This window comes from Aedes albopictus, chromosome 2 (genome assembly GCF_035046485.1).
Source record: "Aedes albopictus strain Foshan chromosome 2, AalbF5, whole genome shotgun sequence".
NCBI lineage: Eukaryota > Metazoa > Arthropoda > Insecta > Diptera > Culicidae > Aedes > Aedes albopictus.
The window spans coordinates 73,657,711-73,683,190 of NC_085137.1; the positions used below are offsets into that span (position 1 = coordinate 73,657,711).

The 25,480-nt window shown below is 41.7% G+C and overlaps 1 protein-coding gene across 5 annotated transcripts in view; it reads right to left on the bottom strand.

The window, feature by feature from the left end:
• LOC109427584 (serine-rich adhesin for platelets) overlaps positions 1-25,480 on the bottom strand; it is a 539,771-nt gene that overhangs the window by 60,547 nt on the left and 453,744 nt on the right. For all 5 annotated transcript variants that reach the window (XR_009997420.1, XR_009997421.1, XR_009997422.1 and 2 more), the window contains one exon: positions 3,241-3,645. Coding sequence is in view for 1 of the 5 variants with exons in the window: in XM_062849926.1 (XP_062705910.1) it covers positions 3,241-3,645 (405 nt within the window). In the remaining 4 variants the exon portion in view is untranslated. The remainder of the gene's footprint in view (positions 1-3,240; positions 3,646-25,480) is intronic.

A 25,480-nucleotide genomic window follows, 5' to 3' on the forward strand; every position in this document is an offset into this window, starting at 1 on the left:
CTCTTTCGAACTTGCTGTTCAGCATAGCACTGGAAGGAGCGATAAGGAGAGCTGGCATGCAAACGTGCGTGCAAAGGAGCGGAACCATTGTCACGCGGTCGCATATGCTCCTGGGCTTCGCGGACGATGTCGACTTCATCGGAATCGAATGTCGGGTGTTGGAAGAGGCGTTCATACATTTCAAGGAAGAGGCTGCGAGGATTGATTGATTGATTTGTCTTTATTAAAGAGACTACGAGGATTGGGCTAATGATTAACAGCACAAAGTACATGATTGCTGGTGGTCAACGTCGGTCCAACCGTGGTAGTGGCGAAGTGGTGCTAGATGGTAAAAATTTGATGTTGAGGACGAATGTGTTTATCTTGGTACTATAGGTACGTGCGATAGATGCTACCCGCGAGGTGAGAAGACGGATTGCGGCTGCAAATCGGGCCTTTTTCGGTCCGCGAAACCAGTTGAAGTCCCGTAGGCTTCAAACGAAGACAAAACTCGCGTTGTAGAAGACTCTGATTCTTCCGGTTGCTTTATAAGGTCATGAAACGTGGACGTTAAAAGAAGTTGATCGGCAAGCCGTTGGAGTCTTCGAATGTAAAGTGCTGCGAGCAATACTCGACTGTATGGTCCACTGCATGAATTTATGCTGGCCTGCTTACTCTCAAGGGATATTTGACGTTTGAGCGGTGCCGACACCGCTCAAACGTCAAATTTCGTGCGAGAGTAAGCAGGCCAGAATATATTCGTGCAGTGGACCATACTCGAGGAAGATATTTGCCAGCATCGCATGAACTACGAATTGTACCAAGTATGAAAAGAGATGGATATACATAGTAAAGCGAATAAAACATGGTGCGGTAGGCTGGGCACGTAGCTCGTATGCCGGAGGAATTGTGGAGCTTGGAATTATCGTGGACAAGCGGGTGCCCCCAGAAAGTATCTAATGTTTACACATTGACATTTGCGTAGTAGTGATGCGACGACCGTTTGCACGCCTACTAGATTGCTTGATGTAGGTACATTCGGTAGACCATGTTCTACCAGCGTTCATTGGAAGGCTAGACGAATTGGCTTCTTTAGCGGTGTTGAGATAATTCCATATTCTGAATCTGCATGCGAAACTGAGCCGAAATCCAAATTTTCATGAATTTTGGTGCCGGAGAACCTATTTAAAAATCAATTTGAAGTTTGTATGGGAGCGATTTGTCGAATCACCCCTCGTCGCATTTTGTACTGGGTGGAGCTGTCAAACAGTTACCCAGCTGTCAAAAGGTGATTTCAAAAAATCTCTTTGAAATTGATTTTAGGTACCAAAATAAAGTTCTAAAAATCTGAAAAAAAAACATAGTGGCTCAGAAAAAGGTGCTCTTTCGTATAAAATCAAAAAAATCGATACATTTTTCTTAATTTAAAAACCCAATTACAATGCAAATTCAGTACCACACAGGAACAAAAAGCGAAATTCATATTCAGCTAGAACCAAGAATGGGTCGTCGACTGGTTGGCTTCGGGGAAGGCTGGGCACACGTTGGGTTTTTGCAGTTGAGGAGGACCTATAAGGACTCTACCAAAACCTACAGGGTGGCTCGAAACGATTCGCCCAGCACCGAGTCCAGTGGAGGCGAATGCATCATCAAGTATTAACTAAGTGAGTGGTTCTACGAATACCGAGTGAATAACAACACCAGGTATTGCTATACCTAAATAGTAGCCGACGATTTTGTCATACCAATAGTGATTTGGGAATAATAGACTAATATCTCAAGTAGTCTACAATATCAAACCAATAGCTCGTTGAGGTATTTTTTGTCGGCGAAGAGAATTGTCAGACAAAAGAGGCACAAAACAAGCAACAAAGAAGGTGCGACGATTAGTCTTTATCCCTACTGGTGACAGATAATGACATGATCTCGATTTTTTTTGTTGCAGACAAAACGGAAGCTGAATTTGTTGTGTACTTTTCAGCTCGTGAATAATCAATTACTACTAACCCAAAGTCGAAACTGTTTGATGATAGAGCTTCACCAGAGTTGCAGTGTTTACCGACTCGAAGTTACCGTTCGAAAATCGCAATGCAAGGCTTAAAAATCTCTAAACTCGTGGTGTACGATGTTGATCTTATTATTTTCAAGTTGGGACAAACTTATGTCGCATGGGTTGTTTTGTCGCAACAAATACAGGTTGAGACATTGTCATTATTGTTGCGCGATGGTTGAATTTTGATTCACTGTCGGCGACTCAATATCTGCATAATGTTAAAATAATCTATTTTAAATACCAAACAATATTTTACTGGAGCTAGTTTATCTCATAAATTGAATCTTTCCAAATCCCTCAACTGCTCCAAGGTAGTTTCTGTTTTGGCTCACTTAACATACCAGCGCAATACTAGGCTCGGCGTTCCCAAGGCCGTTCCGACCACGCATCAAGGTCGTTTTTCGGCACACGATTGCGATTCAAGTTGGACCATGAAATTGCTTTTTTTCCTCACAACAATACTCACAACAATAGAGAGGAATCTGTGTAAAAAATCGGGCGTAAAAAATCTACGTAGGAGTAGGCAGGCACCTATCCTATACGCAACGCTCATTACGCGTAGCGCATTTGAACACACTTGAACTTCAATGGCACCTCCACCGGATGGCCATTGACTGCGGCGGCAGTGCGACTAAAGTGTCCATTTTTGCTACTGTTCAGACTCAGAGTGTATGAGCCGAGCAATGGCGGCTTCGATGGACCGGACAGTAACTACCTCTAGGTTGGTTCCATAAAAGAAGATCAATTACCCGCTGGCTGGCTGGTGACGGGTTGTCGACGACGACGCGGTAGATTGATTGATCATGGTTGTTTTGCGGTTTTTTTTCATGATTTCACACGTAAAGTTGATTGATCTCGGAGAAGGTGTTGGCTGGTGCAAATTGGATTACAAATTGATCCGCTGCTGGTATGGAGCGAAAGGAAGAAGTTGTGAGGTAAGTTTCCCACATCTGTCTTGTCATGAAATATATTAATTGCACTTGCAATTGGGCATTGCGGTTGAAGTTGGTATGGAGCCAACGAATGAGGAATTAAAAAGTCAATTTATTGGGATGAAACTATTTCTTGAACTTCACAGAAAATTTCTCCTAGAGCTCTGCAATAAATTTGCCATAAAACCTCTCACGATATTTCTATTTGACAGGAATATCAGAATTCAGTCTGAAACAAAGACACACAAAATGCGCACAATTTGCAAATCCACTCACCAATAATCTACTAGAATTTATGACCGCTGCTGTCGGTCGATGGTGGTGGAACTGTTGCTGGAGGTGATGACTCGAGAATCCATTGGTCGTTAGTGCACTTGTTCTGTGACTACTGCTACTACTGCTGCTGCCATTGGCGGTGATAGCTGGAATAGAGTGACCATTGCTATGGTTATAACTGGTACTGCTGGTGCTGGTGCTAGTGCTGCTGACACCATTGCTACTGCTGCTGCAGATCTCGGAATGCAGTGTGGAGGAGGACCAGCGTGACGAGGTTGTCTGTACGGTTTGGGCGCGGACCACCTGAAGCGAACCGGACGCTGTCCGGGCTTGAAGGATTTCCATCTGCTTCTTCTGCGTGTGCTGGGTGCTACCGTCCGGCGTGGACAGGTTGTGTGAAACCATCTGTTATGAGGGGCGAGAAAGAGGAGGACAACATAAGTCAAATAGCAATAAATCATTTCTTATAATTGAACAAGTCTTAAGAATGTTTCAAAATGATCAGGAAAGGTGGACCTTTTGATAGGATTTAAACGGAATTAGTACGTATCATGCTTACTTTCGAATAATAAGCTATATGTTTCGAAGCCAAATAGCAGAAACAAAACACTTTAAAAACATAAGGCATCGTATAAAAAGTCATCAACAAGAGATAATTTAATTATGCATAATATAGCACATTAGGTGTGCAGCACACACGGTCCAAACCGCGTTTAGATCAAAGATTATAATCGTACCTAAAAGCCATCATCGGCATATACCACACCGCCGCGCAGTCAAACCTATCAACCGGTAGCTGTCTACGGTAGCGAGAAAAATGCCAGCTATAGCTAGCAATTAGGGACCGCTTGACCGATTTTTAGCCGCCGCCGTTATATGGTTGCTGGGCGGCACTTGAGTCAAGTGCAGTGATTGGAAAATTACACGAAATTGTTCAAATAGACAAGCTTGTAACAAGCTTTATATGTCCTTCCCGCCTCGGCTTTCCTCGTTCGTTATGCTTATGGGCATCCATACTTCAGAGGTGTTCAAACTTTTCCGGGGCGCAATAGATTCAAGCTAAAACTAGGTCGCTATATTTACAGAAAGTCTGTGAATTTAAATTTTTAATCAATGTCCTCTTTACCATACGAAACATTGGTGTTTACATCATGCTTAGTCTCCGTCAGGTGTCGAATCTATCCTAACACAGATTTCTTTTCTTATTCAGTCCTGGGCACCCACGGTGGTGCAGAGGGCCATCCTGGGCGATTGTCAGCCATCGCCTTGACCTGTGGCCAGGACAAATTTCAGTCGACTTGCTTGATTTCGTTGTTGAGGCTGCGCCGCCATGAGCCTCTGGGTCTGCCTCTCCTGCGATGTCCTGCCGGGTTCCAGTCTAATGCTTGTTTGCAGATTTCGTTTCCGCCCCTGCGTAGAGTGTGGCCAACCCACCTCCACTTTCGCCCCCGAATTTCTGTCGCTATCGGCTTTTGCATCGACGATGCAGCTCCACGTTGGAGATCCAATTGTGAGGCCACCACGCACGAATTATATACCGCAGGCATCTATTGATGAAGACCTGCAGCCGTTGAGCGTTCTCCACTGATACACACCAGGTTTCACTGGCGTATAGCAGCACCCGAGTTGAAAGTTCGGGTTTTGGTGCGTCGACTGATCTGGTTGTTTTTCATATTGTGCGTTTCAAGAAGAACACAATTATGGCGATTACTTTCCAAGGCCTTCAATGATGGACAAAATTTAATCGCAGTGCAAATTCCACGTGCAGTCGCAGCAATCATATCACCCGGCCATGTGGCGACCTTTTTTCAAGAATTATCAAAGAGCGCTATGATGGAAAATTTGAAAACAGGTCTGTTTTCTTAGGCGACTATCTCGCGCGTATCTCTGACTGCGGGTAAAAGTAGTCGCGAAAGTAGATTTTATTTTGATTCGTATAATACATTTCTTAAACTCGCAAAAGCAGCCCACGCCTTCTTGATCCGTACACCTATGTCGATCTTGGTGCCGCCATCGCCCGCCATTTGGCTACAAAGATATTGGAAGCTTTCAACATTCTCCATTGCTTGCTCAGTTACCGTAAAGCTGGAAGGGTTGACCGTGTTTGCATCCAACGATTTGGTCTTGTAAACGTTGATGACCTGCCGCTGAGGAGCGACTGGCAAGATCATCGATCTTGCTCTGCATATCAGAGCGCTGTTGAGCTAGAAGATCAACGTCATCAGCTAGTTAAAAGTCATTTAGGTGCTCCATGGTAATGGTCTGCCAAAGCAACCCACGATTTGGTTCACGATCAATCTCACCTACCAGGATCTCGTCGATTACGATGAGGAACAGTAGCGGTGATAGTATACAAATACATCCTTGCCTGAGGCAAGTTGCCTCATTCCAGCAACGACCCAGATGGAATCGGACAAAACACCGTTGTGCAGTACTCTGCACGAAAATGCCCTGTACTGTGCTTCAATGAGGCCGATGATTTTCTCAGGGAGACCCTTCCGCCTGACGGCTTCCCCCATGTTTCCGTGATTGAGACGATCGAAAGCTTTTTCGTAATCAATGAACACCAGGTAGAGAGACACTTGGAATTCATTGATTTACTCCAGGATGATACGGAGCGTGACAATATGGCCCACACAGGATCGTCCGGCACGAAATCCTGCTTGATGCCGTCGGAGCGTTGCGTCAATCTTCTCCTGTATCCGGTTAAGGATCACTTTGCAAACGACTTTGAGAACGATACACAGTAACATGATACCCCGCCAATTATCGCATACAGTCAAGTCACCCTTTTTGGGTACGTTTACTAAGTTGCCTTGCATCCAGTCGGCCGGAAATGTCGCGGTTTCCCATATGTTGCAGAATAATGTATGCAGTAGTTGTGCGGATACTACGGGGTCAGCTTTGAGCATCTCAGCTGATATGCGATCGACCCCTGGGGCCCTGTTTGATTTTGCGCTACGGATGGCTGTTTCTATCTCCTGCTCTGATGGAGCTTCGGTGTTGACACGGGTAATGCGTCGAACCCTTGGTGGATCATGCTGAGGTGTTAATGGCGTGATCGACACATGAAAAAGGTTTCCAAAGTGCCCGAACCTAACTTAAGAATAGGGGAAAGAGGGGCATAACGCCCCGGCTAAGCATATGTGGCCATGAACCTCAAATGATGTTTATTTTATGGTCATATTCTGCCTTGGAGAGCAGTTTACTCCATTACCTAAGAGACTTCAACTTTTGGCCTGCGTGCCCACATAATTTCCCATTCAAATAAACAATTCAAAAAAGTGTTACTTTTTAGGTGCCGGAAAACTGCAGGAGGCAAAACGCCTTTGTAAGTGAGGCAAAACGCCCACTGGCATTTACCGCTTTGACTTGTTGTGAAATACCAAGGGGCTCCATCGAACTCTTCCCAGCAGCAAATGACTGTGGCGCGTGGTAGTTTCATTGGTTGATTCCATATAATCAGCGCTCAATGTCTTAATTTCTGTGCGCTGCAAATTAGGAAATCTTTCCAAATGTTGAAAATCGTCGTTTTTCACGCTTTTCTTTGGACAATTGCAGTCATTCTTGGGCTTAAACTGCTCAGTTTGAGTTCTAGTTTGCTTGCATCTAACGAAAACCTCCACAATATGATGAAATCGCGTGAAGGCGTTTTGCCCCCGGGGGGCGTTATGCCCGCAGTTCCCCTAACGACCAAAATGACGGGCTTGGTGGTCTAGTGACTACCGCTTCTGATTCATATGCAGAAGGTCATGAGTTCAATCCCTGGTCCGTCCCTTTCATCCCACTTTGTATCGTTCTATCCACTTTCTCTCTCCCCCATCCATGGATCGCATCACCGACCCAACGGTGACTCCCAGATCTCCCATCCTTTCCGTCTAACAAATACCCCAGTCCGTGCTGGTTGTGGGGATGCAGAGGTGCTCTTGGTTTTTAGTAGCAACAACCAACACACTCTAACATTCCTTTCCCTTCCCAACTGACTATAAGGACGTGGTCGGCGCCGTTATTGATCAAAAATGTATGAGCTGCTTAAATTGCACTTTGAGAATAAGTGGAGTGTTCCAGCCCTTATTCATTTGGATCTCAGTGCAATTGGTACCAGCTCAGATCAATCACGGAGGAGCAACCATTGACATGTATTGTCAGATTTGATTATAAAAATGATAAATAAAAATACATATAAGACTAACGACCAAAATATTTCAACTATTATTTTTGCCCATCGGATTATAATACGCCATCACAGTGCAACGAGGTAATCTTTCTCTATGGTTGTGAAATACGAGGATTGCCCAACTAACATTTTTGCTGTATAAGAGCTTATGCGAGCTTTCTTCTAAGAGAGTTTGCTCCATAAGCTTTTATGCAGCTACTTTTGTTAGTAGGGTGGTAGAAGTGCAGAAAATCAACACACACTTTTGCTTGCATCCTCCCGAGGCGATGACAACCGTAAACAAATATTTTACCGACATGAAATTCATTTTAATTATTCGATTTCCAGTGCTAAAGAGGCTGGATATCGATAGTGTAATTCTTTTTGCTTCCATCTAATGAGACATTGGCAAAGGTTAGTCGGAGTATCTATAATAATTGGATATTGTCCGTCTGTTATGCCATGAATTAGCGCATACGATCAAGTAAATTTTTACCTTATAGAGTAAGGTGGGGCAAAAGTTCGACCCTAGTTGAAAATTCAACTTTTTTCAAAAAATCTGAGCAGATTAAAATAAATGAATACCGTGAGTTGAGTCTACCATCCATGAGCTAAAATTTTGCTGAACAAAGTAATGCCAAATGTCTTATCAATTTTGAGTTACAACACCTTTTGTATGTGTGTGTCTTATTCGAACTTTTGCCCCACCACTGGGGCAAAAGTTCGAATCTAGTGTTTGTGAATTTTCGCTAACCGTAGCACACTATTTTGACACTTTTGTAATAGGAATATCTGAATCCACTTAATATTTGATGTTGGAGCTGGAATAGACTTTAAAGTTCGATCTGGATTTTACCCAAATCAGGGTTAAATTTAATACACCAAAAATTAGTAGTTTTCCGCCAAATCCAGATAAAACAACATTTTTTTGCAACTTTGATCGAATTTTCTTACTAATTCCATCATTCTTAGAGATAATATGTACATTTTGCACAATTTTAGGTTTTTACCTAAAGTTGCCACATGACTCGAACTTTTGCCCCACAATTCGAACTTTTGCCCCACTATGTGTAAAATATGATTTCCAAATATTTTTTGCAAAAAGTTATACATGTTAAAGCATCTTCAAAATATACCTAGTAACGCCCCAAAACAAAATATCGAATTTGTTTTCATTACAATTCCATTTCATGCGTTGGAAGGACCATGGCATGTTACAATTTTTTGATAAAAAACCAACATTTTGTCATAACTTTTCGAAATATTGATCAATTTTCATAATTTTTGGAGTGAAACACTGTTCTTCCAAAAGGCTTCGAACAACCTTGACACCCGAAAAAAATAATTTGAATTGAGCTCAAAAACTTCAAAAGAAACTTTTGCCCCACTCGAACTTTTGCCCCACTTTACTCTATCCTAACTGGCAAAGAATCGGCTTCTTGGCTTAGTGTTCTTTTAAGCTACTAGCTGTTCCGGCAAACGCTGAATTCCAATATAACTTACTATCTGGAAGCTCATTGATCCAACACAATTGTTTTTGAATTATAGAGATTACTGAAATTCAAATATGTGGAGCGGATCTGGTGTGATGGTTAGAACACTTGACTATCACGCCGAGGACCTGGGATCAAATCTCACTCCCGACAAACTCGCAAAATGTGAGTTCTTCCTTCGGAAGGGAAGTAAAGCGTGGGTCCCGAGATGAACTAGCCTAGGGCTAAAAATCTCGTTAATACAGATAAAAAAAAAATCAAATATTTTGCGTTGCGGTGAAGCAATTTAAAATTTCTTAGCATGAATTAAAAACTGAATAAATATTTTGAATTCTAAAATTTGTAACAAATTTCTGAAGGAATCCTTGGAAGATTTTCTAAGACATTCTAAAGAAATCCTTGGAGCAATTTCGGGAAGAGACAAGTCTTCAAAGAATGTCTAAAGGTATGTGATGAAATCTTATATGGTTGCTGGGCGGCACTTGAGTCAAGTGTAGTGATTGGAAAATTACACGAAATTGTTCAAATAGACAAGCTTGTAACAAGCTTTATATGTCCTTCCCGCCTCGGCTTTCCTCGTTCGTTATGCTTATGGGCATCCATACTTCAGAGGTGTTCAAACTTTTCCGGGGCGCAATAGATTCAAGCTAAAACTAGGTCGCTATATTTACAGAAAGTCTGTGAATTTAAATTTTTAATCAATGTCCTCTTTACCATACGAAACATTGGTGTTTACATCATGCTTAGTCTCCGTCAGGTGTCGAATCTATCCTAACACAGATTTCTTTTCTTATTCAGTCCTGGGCACCCACGGTGGTGCAGAGGGCCATCCTGGGCGATTGTCAGCCATCGCCTTGACCTGTGGCCAGGACAAATTTCAGTCGACTTGCTTGATTTCGTTGTTGTATAGATTTGTTGTAGAAATTTGTAACAAATTTCTGAAGGAATCCTTGGAAGATTTTCTAAGACATTCTAAAGAAATCCTTGGAGCAATTTCTGGAAGAGACAAGTCTTCAAAGAATGTCTAAAGGTATGTGATGAAATCTTGGGAATTTCCTTAATAATCTCCTGGAGAATTTCTAATGCAATCCTTGGAGAAAATTCCTTAGAAAGCTTCTATAGACTGTTTCAGAAATTATAAATACACTTTGTTTATTGAATAAAATTTACAGTTATAATGATCAAGGATGGAAATCCAGTGAACATGATAAGATCCCGAATGTGTCGCGGTTGAAGTATATCGCGCGATCATAGCAACAACGATACAACGTTGTCGTCAAGCATTATAACAAACCACGCTCCGTGAAAATTGAATCGCGAGGCATGTGCGGCCATGATGCGATCGTTATCATGAAGTCGAAATGATAAATACCACAAATTATTCGCTTTTTGTGCATTCTTGTTGCTCTAATATCAGGATATGCCAATGAATGTATTGTTTTTAATCATAAATTCTGTTTATTGGTCCATAAGTGGTTCAAATCGTGATGAATAAAATTTATCGCGACTTGTTACATGATCCGATAACGTGTGATCCCATGATAAAGCGTGCATCAGATGCTTTGATTGCCTGTGATCCCATAATACAAGCACGGGGCGAGGGTGTCGGCATCATGCTACTGCAAGAGCAAAGGCAATCTTGGATTGTTCGTATCCTGTATCATTTGTCACTAGAAGTGCTTTTCTTCCATCCTTGATAATGATTTTTACCAACTTCTTTCAGAATATAGCATATTGTACTCCATATTTTATACATCCTTTCAATTATCTTGATATTTTGAAAATCAGCCTTGTTCTCTAACAATAAACTTTGTTCCTCAAATTTGCATTTGCACAAAGGTGTTTTTTAATGTTTTCTACATTATTCATCACTAAATACCAAAAATTATCTAAATTTTTATCGCATTCGCTCTCTTAACAAGTTGTCTAAGAAATGCCTTGATCAAAATCAGGGAAAATTCGATAAAGGCATTTCCACAACATTTTTAGTGAGATCAAGTTTCTTATTTTTTAAGGTTTTCTACGGAACATAAGAACTAACACACAGTTTCTTAGCTTTCCTGAACGTATTTCATTAAGTTGTTTATTATTTTTTTAGCTCATTCGATCCTTCAGATGGCAAAGCTTGTCATACTATAAAAACGAATACAGCAAGCAGTAATTAAGACATTCGTTTGCTTAACATTTGTTGCTACTGGTATTGTTGAGAAATTTGAAACAAAAAAAATTGCATTGAGAAGGCCCGCAATGGCGGTTCTTGATCAAATATTCCAGTACAAGTTACTTTTACCAATCGAGAAATATCTTTTCTTAACGATACAGTAATTTTTATTGTGTTTGGAAATTAAATATTTTATATGTGAGACTTTTTACTCTTCTACTATGCTACATTTTTTACCACTTTGTGCAACTTCAAATTTTAATCATCTAGTTTATAGAGCCCTATTTTTAAACTTTTTCCAGAAACATCAAGAAAATTGGTATTATTTGCTTCGTTAGCATGCTTACTATAAGAGCTAGAAGAAACTTTTTTTGGGTATTGTGCTCGAATTGAATTTGCTGTCAATCATTAGTGTATTTATAATTTCTGAAACAGTCCATAAGAAAATATGCAAGATTTTTTGAAAGGAATTCTTGAAGAATTTTCTAAAGGAATCCATGCAACATTTTCGGAAGCTATTCGTGCAAGACATTCTTAAAAAGTTCTAGGAAAATTTTCTGGAGGACATTCTAAAGGAATCCTTAGAGAATTTTGGGAAAAAAAATCTGACTGAATTTATTTAGAATTTACTGGATGATTTTTTAAATTGATCTACGAGGAGTTTCCGAAGAAGTTACTGAAAGAATTTCTTTAGGAATCCGTGCGAGATTTTTTCAGGAACTCTTAAAAGATTTTTTATTTTATATTTTTTTTGGTTTTTATTTCTGTGTATTTTAACTAAAGCTAATTCTACACTTAAAGATTTTTAAAATGAATCCTAGGATGGATTTCAGCGAGGGTCCATGAAATAATTATCGAAAAATCTGTGGAAATTTTTTCAAAGTTATCATTGGATACATTCGAAAAGAAATCTCTGGAGAAAAATCTGAAGATATTTCTGAAAACAATTATTAGCTGAATTCATATTAAAAACCACGGGTGATTTTTTGAAAGAATCGCTCGAAAAATTCTCCTCCAAGGGGAGTACCTATAGGAATCCCTGCAGAAAATTCCCGAATGGATCTCACATTTTTTCTTAAAAAAGTCACTGGAGGAGTTTCTAAAGAAATCCCAGGAAGGTGTTCTGACAGAAATTCGGTAAAAAAAAATCCCTGTCGTAATTTCTAAAGCAAACCACGGAGAAAGTTTTGGGATTAATCCTTGGAAGATCGTTTGAGAGAATGCTTAAAGGAATATGCGAAGGATTTTTCGGAAAAAATCTAGAAATGTCCCGAAAAAAAAGGGTAAATATCTGAAGGATTTCTAAAGAAATCCCTGGAAGAATTTCTGTAGAAACTCATACACAACTTTCTTACACAACTCTTTGTGAAACTTTTGGAGGAATCCCTAGTGAAATATTTTGAAATTGGAAGTTGCTGATGGAATCCTTGGAAGAATTTCCAAAGTATCTCCAAACGAATGCCTAGCAACAATTCTGAATAAATATCCAAAGGAATATCTGAAGTAATAACTGGGCGAATTCCTCAAACAATCTCTGAAATAATTTGTGAAAAATCATGGTGGAATTGGTGAAGTAATTCATGGCAGATCTCGTAAAAGAATTCTTTGTGATACTTCTGGAGCAACACACGGAAGATTTCCTGAAATAATATGTAACACGATGATTTGACTTCAGAAGTTTTTTTTTCCGGAGACCGTCGTAATAAAGATGAAATTTCTGGGTTCACTGTTTTTTTATTTAACATCGCAAAATTGCAACAAAAGGCAACCGAGCAGATAGCTGTACAAACCTACCCTACTCGTATGGAAAGGTCATTCGGCAAGTACAGCACATACTTTTGTTCTAACAATGTCCTTCACTATTCAATGAAGCACGGTGATCATTTTCCAAACTTCAAACAGAATAACACAAAAAAAAAGATTTTCGTCATTCTTCCAAGAAAGTAAGTGTTTGCGCAAGAATTTTCATGTTTTATGATTCTAATGGGAACGTTCAAAAATGTCAAAAATCCATGAAGAGCTCTTGAAATTTTTTTTGAATTTATTTTTAAACAAATTTCTTGTAAAATTTCCAAAAAAAATATTCAAGGAAATCCTAGACGAATTTATATTCGATATTTACAAGGAATTGTTTGCAAAACACTACGAATTCGCAAGATCTATTGGCGTTTAGCATTACCATCAAGCAAGTCACACAAATTCGTGGGTGATACTGTCCTAGACAGCTATTGTGAAGGTTGCCTCCTTCCTGTCCGTACTAAAGTACAAAGATTTGGGACTAATATCTGACTCTTAGACAAGATTGACGCAATCCTCCAACGATCGAGCACTGTTCTGGGCAGCTGAGGGATGGGAAAGGAAGATTAGTTGGACACCTAAGAAAGGCATAGAGATCTCTACGTCCTCTCAGGCCTATGTGTCACGGGAATAAGTGTTGTTATTGAAAGGGTTAACCCTTAATACCCAACCTCGCCTTTAGACGGGGTATAGTTTGAGAATTTTGGAATTTTTGTTTCGTTGAAAATCAAAACTTTTATATTTTTTGCTGATATTTAGGACTGTTTTGTATATCTCAAAATGATTTTTGGTATATTTTAAAGCGTATTTATATTTTTTTTTAAATCATTTAAAAATTTATGTTTTAGTCACCTTCTAGAAGTCATTGTTTATTTTGTATTGAATCGCTACAATTAACATATTTTAATTTTTTCCCAAATCATTCTATTTTATTTTTATAGTTTAAGGGGATGGAATACAATCTAAAATTATTGTCCTTAAAATTGCACGGAAAATAAAATTTTCCGTGAAAAAAAAAAATAAAATTAAAATATTTCAACAATAATCATGAAATCTCAAAATGTTTTCATCTCAAATAATCCGTACCTTAAATAGGATTCCAGGAAAAATATAAAACTGTGAGGATGTTCAAAATAAAAATTAGAAAAATTAAAAACTAGAATTAACGCAATGTTTAAGGGCCGATTTCTTCACCTCGACTTAACTCGTAAGCCAGGCTTACCCATATAGTTAAACCTGGTTTAACGCCTAAGCTAGGGTGAAGAAATCGGCCCCAAATCGATTTTAGATGACGAAAAATGATATTTAGATCAAAATAAAAAAAAATGGGTGTTAGAGGGTTAAGTCCAGAGGATACGTTTGGTCAACGTTTAGATAACACAATTTCAAAACGACATGCAGGAAAAAAACGCACCTTCAACTGGAACTACTGAACTGGTCGATTTTACATATAAACACTTGACCTGGTAACGTAGCTCCACAAACAGTTTTTTCCCCATCATCGGCCGAATTTTTGGTTTGGTTTGGTTCGGGGGGTTTGGTTAGGGCCCCGGGCCCCCACATTCTAGGGGCTCCCATAAAAACCATTTTTGGTTCAAGTACTGCTCAAAAACAAATAAAAACTGTATTGCTCATCGCATTCGTACCTCCGAGGGGCCTCTACAACCGCTCGGGCCCCGGGCCCCCACAATCCTTAATCCGGGCCTGGCTGCGGCAACACACGCGAGCTGGGAACAGCTTTCATCGTGATGGGTGATATGCAGATGCGCGTGATCGGTTGGTGGCCGATCGACGAAAGAATGTGCAGGTTGAGGATCAAGGACCGATTCTTCAACATAATAAACGTGCACAGCCCACGTTCCGGAAGCTCTGATGATAACAAGGACGCATTTTATGCGCAGCTCGAACGTGAGTACGACCGCTGCCCAAGCCACGACGTCAAGATCATCATAGGAGATTTAAACGCTCAGGTAGGCCAGAAGGTGGAATTTAGACCGACGATTGCAAAGTTCAGCGCCCACCAGCAGACGAACGAAAACGGCCTACGACTCATTGATTTCGCCGCCTCCAAAAATATGGCCATACGTAGCACCTTTTTCCAACACAGCCTCCCTTATCGTTACACCTGGAGATCACCACAGCAGACGGAATCTCAAATCGACCACGTTCTGATTGACAGACGGCACTTCTACGACATTATCGACGCCAGGACCTATCGTGGCGCCAACATCGACTCCAACCACTACCTAGTGATGGTCAAACTGCGCCCAAAACTCTCCGTAATCAACAATATACGGTACCGGCGACCGGCACGGTACAACCTAGAGTGACTGAAACAACCGGATGTCGCCTCAGCATACGCGCAGAATCTCGAGGCCGCGTTGCCAGACGAGGGCGAGCTCAATGAGGTCCTTCTAGAGGACTGCTGGAGTACAGTGAAAGCATCCATCAACGACGCAGCCGGAAGCACCATCGGGTACGTGGAATGGAATCGACGGAACGAATGGTTCGACGAAGAGTGCAGAACGGTTTTGGAGGAGAAGAACGCAGCGAGGGCGGTAATGCTGCAGCAAGGGACCCGACAGAACGTGAAACGTTACAAACAGAAGCGGAAACAGCAGACCCGCCTCTTTCGGGAGAAAAAGCGCCGCCTGGAAGAAGCGGAGTGTGAAGAAATGGAAATGCTGTGCCGTTCCCAAGAAACACGGAACTTCTATCAGAAGCTCAACGCATCCCGCAACGGCTTCGTGACGCGAGCCGAAATATGCAGGGAGTAAACACGGAAGCCTCTTGACGGACGGACGTGAGGTGATCGTAGAAGGTGGAAGCAGCACTTCGATCAGCACCTGAATGGCGTGGAGAACGTAGGCACGGGAGATCACGGCAATGGAGGAAGCGACGACACCAGTGCAGCGGAGGATGGAAATGAACCAACTCCCACGCTGAGGGAAGTTAAGGATGCCATTCATCAGCAACAAAGCAGCTGGTTGGGATAGTATCGCAGCTGAACTCATCAAGTTGAGCCCAGAAAAGTTTGCCGTCTATCTGCACCGGTTGATAGTCAGGATCTGGGAAACCGAACAGCTACAGGAGGAGTGGAAGGAAGGGGTAATCTGCCCCATTCACAAGAAACCATTCATAATCTGAAAACTTCAGGGCGATCACTATTTTGAATGCTGCCTACAAAGTGCCATCCCAGATCATCTTCCGTCATCTGTCACCTAGGACGAATGAGTTCGTGGGAAGTTATCAAGCCGGCTTCATCGACGGCCGGTCGACAACGGACCAGATCTTTACCGTACGGCAAATCCTCCAGAAATGCCGTGAATACCAGGTCCTAACGCATCACCTGTTCATCGACTTGAGGGCCACATGCGATAGTATCGGCCGCACAAGGCTTTGAGAAATCAGAAATCAAAGACGAAAGCGGCTCTCCTACAAACCTGACCAGACTGATCAAATCAACAATGGCTCTGGAAGGTGCAATGCGATGAAGCATGGTCAAGATTATGTCTTATCTTATGTGATATTGTGCACATAATGTATGTGTGTAAGTAGGTATGTTCGTTGAGTACAGTTTAAGATTTCTGTATTTATTTATTATTTATATATTTATAATAAGTATTCAAAAAATTTTGTTTGTTTTAAATGCACCAGAATCTTATTATTCAAGTATTTTCATTTTGAAATTGTCGGTCTTTAAGGATAATAACACTCTTACTTACAGAATTAAATGCGCAAGTAAAAAGCACGAGTGATTTCCAATCGGAGGCGCCAATCGTCCAATTCAATTTGAACCCAACTACCAGTAGTACCTACAGCTACAGCATGCTGCCGCCTCTATACATCAATGATCTGGTTGAAATGTACCAGACAACAACCATACAATTTGCATAATTTAACAGACAACTGCACCGGCACGTCATTTAACAGTGGGCAGTAATGAGACACTGGGGCATCCGAACGGTGAGATTAGATTGTCACCGATCAGAGCACTTGAAATGTGTATCGATTAGTGTTTTTTTTTTGCTGGATATGGTAGGGGTTTACATGGGGAGAGTAAAATCCGCTGTACTAAAAATATCGATCAATAGATTGATCGATATGATATAAGCAACTTTTTTGCTTGTGGTTTTGTCTCAGAAAAGATTCTACGGTTATAAAAAAAAAACAAATTAATCCACCTAGTGGTGATAGTGCCTTTCTCGTCGAACATGTTCTCACAATCTTTTCGGCAACGTAAGTCAAAGTGTTTCTGAATCCGAATATTTTTATAGAAAAGCAAGCATTTTATCAAAGACATCTTTGAATTGACTTAAAACTTATTGATTGCACATAGTCCGACGTTATGTTCAACGTATAAGCAGGGCTGAAAAATATCAGACTTCTCAGTTGACTGCTTGAGCACTTTGTTGAGCACCTTCACTAACACTGGAGGCTGATCAATATCGAGACGATACTAACAAGCTAAGCTATAACAAAATTTTTTTCTGAACATTTGGGCTATATCTTATTGACCGTTGAAAACAAGAGCGATAGGTAGTGAGTATAGTGCAACGTCTGTTTGTATGTGGGTTTAATTTGTAAGATTTTGTTCTCTTACACATATTTATCGCTTGCATTGACTTTATTTACTTTCATAGTTCCGGGGAAGCACCAAACGCTGGTTGTGCAACACTACCCGATCAGAAAGGCATAACATAAACATAACATAATTATATCAAAGGTTGATATCTAATCTATATCAAGGTTTGTTATATTTAGATATATTTGTTGGAATCGGTACGAAAACTAGTTTGTATTATTTCAAGGTTCTAACAAATTCAGTTACAATAAATGAATATGTGATTTGATCATACTGGTAGTCTGTAATGTGGTGTGAGCCTATTTTCTAGTTAACCGTTCCTCGGGTTATTCAAAAAGCCGTGATGTAATATGTTGCATGGTACATTTGGTTACTTTCGATGAGGTACCGGATCAGGTTCCGGAGCACAGCGGGTCTCCCAAATATAGTCTGAGACTATTTCATTGGAGTCTCCAGTTAGTCTAGTGGTTAAGGCTATGAATCGCCAATCCGGAGACGCGGGTTCGATTCCCGTTCCAGTCGGGGAAATTTTCTCGACTCCCTGGGCATAGTGTATCATTGCCCTTGCCTCACAATGTTCAAATTCATGCAATGGCAGGCAAAGAAAGCCCTTCAATTAAAAACGGTGGAAATGCTCAAAGAACACTAAGTTGAAGCGAGGCAGGCCAAGTCCCAGTGGAGACGTAGAGCCATAAAGAAGAAGAAGAAGAAGAAGACTATTTCATTGCTAACGTTCATTAGGTTACCCAAAAAAAAACACGAATTGATTTATCTCATGCATGGGTGGGTATAGATCACTTTTACATTTGACCACTTCCAGTGGGACACCCAGAACTAGTTTCGGGACACTACCGGTTGTCTAAAATATGGTCTGAGGTTATGTTCTTACGAATCGATCATCGTGTATTCAAAAAAGCTGCTATTTGGTGTACTGTCAAACACTTATTTGTGCATTTCGCCAGACACTCGAAAGTGGTTCCGGTACACTACCGGTAGTCTTAAAGTGGCCTGAGACTTTCTTGCTGACCGTTCTGCGCGCAAGCAAGCCGAAAAAGCCGATATTTAATGCACGGTGTGCATGCGTTTGGTTCCGTTCTACATTTGACCACTTCCGGCGGAGCACCTGGAACCGGTTTCGGCACAGTATTGGTTTTCCAAAGTGTGGTCTATGATTGTTTCTCTTGTTAACCGTTCATCAGGTTACCAAAACAGCTATTTATGGGGTTGGTTCTCCTTTACATTTGACCACTTCCGATGGGGCACCCTTAATCGGAGAGGAATACTACCGGTTGTTCCAAATATGGCCGGAAACTTTTTTTTTGCTAAATCAAGATACCTAAAAATCCGCGATTTGATTTGTCGCATGGGTTTGGTTCACTTTTTTGTTTGGCCATTTCCGGCGGGACACCCGGAACCGGTTCCGGATCACTACCCCTTCAGATACATATGGTCTGAGAATATTTTCCTGCTGACTGTTCATCAGGATATCAAAAAAGCCATTATTTGATATGTCGCATGTATGGGTTTAGTTAACCTTTAAACTTGGCCACCTCTGGTGGGACATCTGGAACCGGTTCCGGAACACTACTGGATCCGATATGTTCTGAGAATGCATACTATTCATCAGGTTATCGAAAAAGCCGCGGTTTGATATGTCACATGCATGGTTTTAGTGCAATTTTATATTTGACCACTTCCGGCGGGACACCCGGAACCGGTTCCGGAACACAACCGGTTCAAATATGGTCTGAGAATATTTTCCTGCTTACCTTTCATCAGGATGTCAAAAGAGCCACTATTTGGTATGTCGCATGCAAGGGTTTGGTTAACTTTTATACTTAGTCACCTCCAGCGGGACATCTGGAACCGGTTCCGGAATACTACCGGTTCCGATATGGTCTGAGAATGTATTCCTTCTTACTGTTCATCAGGGTATCGAAAAAGCTGCGGTTTGATATGCCGCATGCTTGGGTTTAGTGCACTTTTATGTTTGGCCACTTCCGGCGGGACACCCGGAACCGGTTCCGGGACACAACCGGTTCAGATATGGTCTGAGACCATTTTTCTGCTTACCGTTCATCAAGTTATCGAAAATGCCGTAGTTTGATGTGTCGCATGGATGGGTTTGTAGCGTTTTCATATCTGGCCCTTTCCTGGTGTACCGGTCCGGAACACCTAAATGGCCATAACTCCGGAACGGCTGGACCGATCCGAACCATTTTCAAAAGGAAACAATGGAATTACATTCCGCGTCGAATGAACCATCGGTCATTAAAATCGGTTGAGGTTTAGTTCAAAAAAGTGATGTGAGTTTTTTTGTACACACACACACACACATACACACATACACACACACACACACACGGACATCACCTCAATTCGTCGAGCTGAGTCGATTGGTATATGTGATTCGACCCTCCGAGCTTTCTATCAAAAAGTCGTTTTTGGAGTGAACATATAGCCTTTCCAGTACACTTAGTGTACGAGAAAGGCAAAAACTTTCGCTTTTAAGCATATTTAGGCATAGATAATCATACGCGTAGTAGTTGCTTATATGAGATTAGCTGGAGTAAACGATATTGCACAGAGAACTAATCAATGGGGCTTGAGACTAGCTAACCAGTCTCAATGTGTAAACTTTGAGACCCCAGCAATTCAATAAGGTCACCGGAAAGGGAAGGATTGTTACTTCGATAGCCGTTACTACTAGAGATCTAGCATTCTGTTTCGTACTTACAGTTGTCACAGGAAGAGGTATTTATTCTAAATGAGTGAAGCACTCGGCAGATAAATCTTATAATGTTAGCTTAATTTGGACAACGTCAGTCAAGAGTTACTCTACTTTCATTGATGTGTGTTTTTGCGTAAATTACTTAGTACAATATGTTATAGTGACGACAGGTACGCTTTGATAGGCAACTTTCCATTTCAAACCTACTGAGTAAATCACGGAAGTTTCTGTTTGCGATCAAATTTAACCAGGGCCAAGGCTACTTCCAGTCGTATGATGTGGGGGAGTAAAACACCTAATTTGCTGTTCCTTAAAATATCTTGGTAAAAATAGATTTATAACATAACGTCACCGAGAGTTGGCTAACAGTATGGAAATTCCACTGCCAAATCAGTCATTCATACCGAGGTATTGAATTTCTTTAAACCATATAGACCATCGGCGGCATATCACCTATAAGGAAGTAAGATTTTACACAACAAAGACCATCAATCAAATTCGGTATTTTTGGCAACAACAGATGGAGTCGCATGGGAAATCAGAGCTCACCAGCATCACCACCGTCTCCCGAAACTGAATCGATGATAATGAAAACAAATCACTCCAGCAACAACGAGCACCGCGCCGCCGCACCGTGCGTCGTCTTTGTGGTCGCTGCGTGTAGAACATATTTCCTAATGGTAATGAAAACAAACTTGGACCTGCCAAATTTGGACGCGGGTCAGCGGTGAGCGCGGTGACCAAATTCGTTGGCCAGGCATCAAGTTTCCTTTTTCGGGGGTGGTGGATTGAATAGTACCTCAGGCGGAAGAAAAAGAAGAAACGGCTACAGGGGATCCTCCATGTGGGACTATGATTGGTAGCACGTTGATTGAGATTATAGTATAAGATAAACCAGGGCCGGATTAAAGGGGGGGAGGGGGGGGGGGGGCAGGGGGGCCATGGCCCCGGGCCCCCACATTTCAGGGGCCCCCACAAAATGTTACTTCAAATGGGAACCGAAAAAAAGTAGTGCTAGAAACATCTTGATTTAATTTTTATCACAAGTACTTCTACTCTTAAGATGTGTGTGAAATATTGTGCTTCAAATTAGAAAGAAGCAGATATCTTTTAATAAAATTTCAAACTTTTCCAGAAAGTTGTTAGGATTTTTAAGCTTTAAATTGATCACTCTTGTGAATTGCACAAGTTATTTTAACGAAAATACATGAGAAAATCTTCACCTGAATTCTGGATGAAATCTTAAACGCTATGGAATAGAGAGTCGAAAAGTTTCTGTTGAAAATTCGTGTTTATTTCTGTCGAAAATTATTTGTGTTATTTTTAAAAATTTCCTATATAATTCATTGAAGATTTGAAGATCAGAATAAAGAAAAAGTTTTAAAAATTGTAGAGTTTGATTTCGCTTACCAAACTAATAAATTATCCAAATCGAACCCCAAGAATTGTTGAAATATTTCTGTTGGCAAGATATCTCCAGTAGACTACAACCCTGGCTTACCATCAACAACCGATTATCATCACATCGTAATCTGCAACGGCAGTAGGTGGATTGTTTACGTCTGGACTATTGTTTTGCTGAACTGCCGACCAACAGCAATCGCCTGGTCTGGTTCTATATAGGCTATTGATCGCAGGTAGTTCAAGACTTGATCTCTATCGCAAGGCTATGTAAATAAGTGTAGGTAGGGAGAGAGATACTCGCGAGCAAGTTTCTAATCATATGAGATTGGTAATTGAAGAGCATGGAGGGGCCAGGGAGAGCTAAAGTGATACTCGTTTTTGTATATATGGAACCATAGAGAAATGTAGAGTAGTTTAAGACAATTAGTGTCGAACGGGTCTTCGGGCGGTTATCACGGTTACCACAGAACGCTTCGCAATTGTTAATATACGTAATAGTTAAGTTGATGTCGTAGTTTTTCATTGTATTTATTGTGAATAAATGTTTAGTGTATCAATGTTGTATCGATAAAGCCAATGGATTTTTAATGAAGACGCCGAAATAGTGTTACGAAGAACAATAAATCCAGCTCCAACGGTTACGCTATAGCCATACTCGGTAGATCTACTGCAATTTGTCGGCGCTCGTCGGGGAAGAAAACAGCCGTTACCCAACAACAGCACTCGGTGTTGGTGTGCTGAAACCCAAAAATCGAAGGTAATTCGGATCAGACCCAACATATGGTCCTTCGAGCCGGATTTGGGAACTCCGGATAAAGGTTTGGAACTACGACGCAATTGTGAACAACAAAGCCATGCTCTGCGAAGAAACCGCCATGTATTGAGGAATGCATTGTTGTCCAAGGGTGAACAGATTCGGAGCCATTGCGGAACATTGGAAAAGCGGAACAATCCTATTCGCGCCGTTGCGCCATTCGCCGATAGGACATTCAACTCAATCAATAACTGCACCATTGGACATCTACGACGATCTGGGCTACGATTGGCTGAAAAACAACTATTCGGGTGAACGGAAGCTCGCTACTAGACACACTGAGTCTGTGCGACTTCATGTTTTCACAGGTAAGCTTTTAGAACTCAGTATATGTCTCGGCCGAAGCCAAATCTAGATCGATACTAATTCCGTAATTTCAACGCACATCTTTCGACCCGTTGGGCAACTCACACTTTGGACGATTGGAAAATAAAACTGGATCGGCATCTACCGAGGTGCACTACTATCGGGCTTCCCGATATCGTGCGAGGACCCATCGTGCAACCGGCTTTAAACTTGTCAGGACCGACTGGGACCTTCTGCTGTGAAACACGTTCAATGAAGAGGCAGCGCAACATATTTTTTGGTCAGGTAAATTAAGCTTAACAGTATATGTCATGAAGCTGGGACCCAGATATACACTTGATTAAATATAAAAAACCCTCTTCGAACGATTGTGTACGCTCTCCTGGTTGAGTTCATTTTGGTTGAACGCTATGCTTGGATTTGGATCGCTTCTGCAATGCTGAGTTGATGACGTTTTCGTTGGATGTCTCTTCTTAAGGGTTGGCCTGCGTCGCTGTTAGTTTCTCCAGGTGAGGCTACAGTATATGGCCACCCGTGGCTAGGTCTTTTTTGATGCTACATAAATCCTTTCCTTCTTGTTTGGTGCAACGTGTGACTATTCATTTCGGAGCTGTTGTGGATACTTTTCGTATGACGCTGTGATCTCGGATCGTTCAAGCTTAGGGCATCGTGCAGCAAGTTTTCCTGTCAGGTAAATAACACTGGACAGTATATGCCCTTCCGGAGCTAGGATCTTCTGCAGCTTCTACATTGCATCCTTTTGTATTTTTACAACCCACCACTCTGAGTGCACCATGCCGTCAACAACGAAGAAGAAGGCAACATCCTTGAAGACGCTGATGACCAAATTAGGAGAATATCAAAGTTCTTTCAACGACATTTGGGAGTTTGTGGAGGACATCCCTACCGACGCGGTCACCTTTGACATGTCCGTGCGTCTGGAACGACTGGAAGAACTGAGGGAGAAAATCGAGGATACCATCATCGAAGTAAAATCGCACGCCAGCTACAGCGACGAGAAATACCCACTCGACAACAGGAGAAAGGACTTCAGTTTGCGTTACTATAAAATAAAGACTATTCTCATGGAGCAACTCAAGCAACTGCAGGAGCCAACTACTTCTTTGGATCGATCATTTCGAGTGGGGGACACGTCAGTAGGGGGTGGTAGCCTAGACCATGCTCGTTTACCTCAAATTAAGTTACAGGCTTTCAATGGGGACATTAACGAGTGGCTAAGTTTTCGCGATCTGTTCACTTCGTTGATTCATTGGCGAACAGATTTGCCTGAAATTGAAAAATTTCATTATTTAAAGGAGTGTCTCCAAGGTGAACCAAAGAACTTAATCGATCCTATCCAAATTACCAAAGCCAATTACCAGGTAGCTTGGAACCTATTAGTTGAGCGTTACAGCAATAGTAAGCAGTTGAAGAAAAGACAAGTCTAAATACTATTTGAGTTGCCGATTATTGCCAGAGAGTCAGTCGTTGACTTACACAAACTTGTGGACAGTTTTCAACGAGCTGTCCAAACCCTCGATCAGATCATCCAACCGGGTGACTATAAGGATCTTCTTCTGATCAATCTCCTGATTTCGCGGTTGGATCCTGTAACGAGACGAGGTTGGGAGGAGTTTTCATCAAACAAGGATCAAGAAACTTTGAAGGACTTAACCGGATTTCTTCAGCGACGAATCGGGGTGCTAGAAGCGTTACCATCGCGAACGGTGGACACCAAGGGACTGCAAAGGCCAGCAGCGTCGTCGTCAGCAGCGAAATTGAAACCGGTAATAGTGAAAACCAGTTTTAATACTGTACAGGAACCTAGCAGAAGTTGCGTCAGCTGTTCGGGGGAGCATTTGCTTTTCCAATGCCCGGCTTTTCAACGCATGACGTCGTCGGACAAGGAAGCTTTGTTGCGTGCTCATGGTCTTTGCCGCAACTGCCTCAAACAAGGTCACCAAGCAAGAGATTGCCGGTCGAAATTCTCGTGTCGAAGGTGCAAGGGACGTCATCACACGCTAGTTTGCTTCAAACCTGAAAGGGATGGTGCAGGACCCAACAAAACACCCAGCACTGAATCATCACCATGGACGTCATCACACCCTCCTCAAGGTTCGTCAACCAGTCACCCCCAGGTGGCCAACATGGCAGCTTCCGATACTACGGTTTCTACTTCAGCTAGCAATTATTCGTCTCAAGCATTGTTAGCTACGGCGGTTGTGATCATCGAAGATGACTACGGAAATCGGTATCCAGCAAGAGCTCTTCTGGACTCAGGATCGGAGAGTAACTTCCTCACCGAACAAATGAGCCAACGTTTGAAGGTAACCAGGAACGTTGTAGACATTTCTGTTCTAGGAATCGGACAATCAGCGACTAAGGTCAAACAGCGAATTCGAGCGGTAATTCGATCGCGAGTTTCAGGCTACACTCGAGAACTCAGCTTCCTAATTCTTCGTAAGGTGACCGCAAATCTACCCACTACTTCGATCGATCCCACAGGCTGGAAAATACCTGAAGGAATCGAGCTTGCAGACCCGACATTCTTTATATCTAGGAACGTGGACTTGGTGCTGGGCATTGAGGCGTTCTTTGAGTTTTTCGAGACGGGACATCAATTATCGTTGGGAAATCAACTACCAATCCTGACTGAATCAGTTTTCGGATGGGTCGTTTGCGGAGGTACGTCGCTATCAGGACAACAGTCGATAACATGCCAGGCTTCGGCTACGAAGGATTTGGAGGAGATGGTGGCTCGATTTTGGTCCATTGAGGAAATCGAGTCAACAA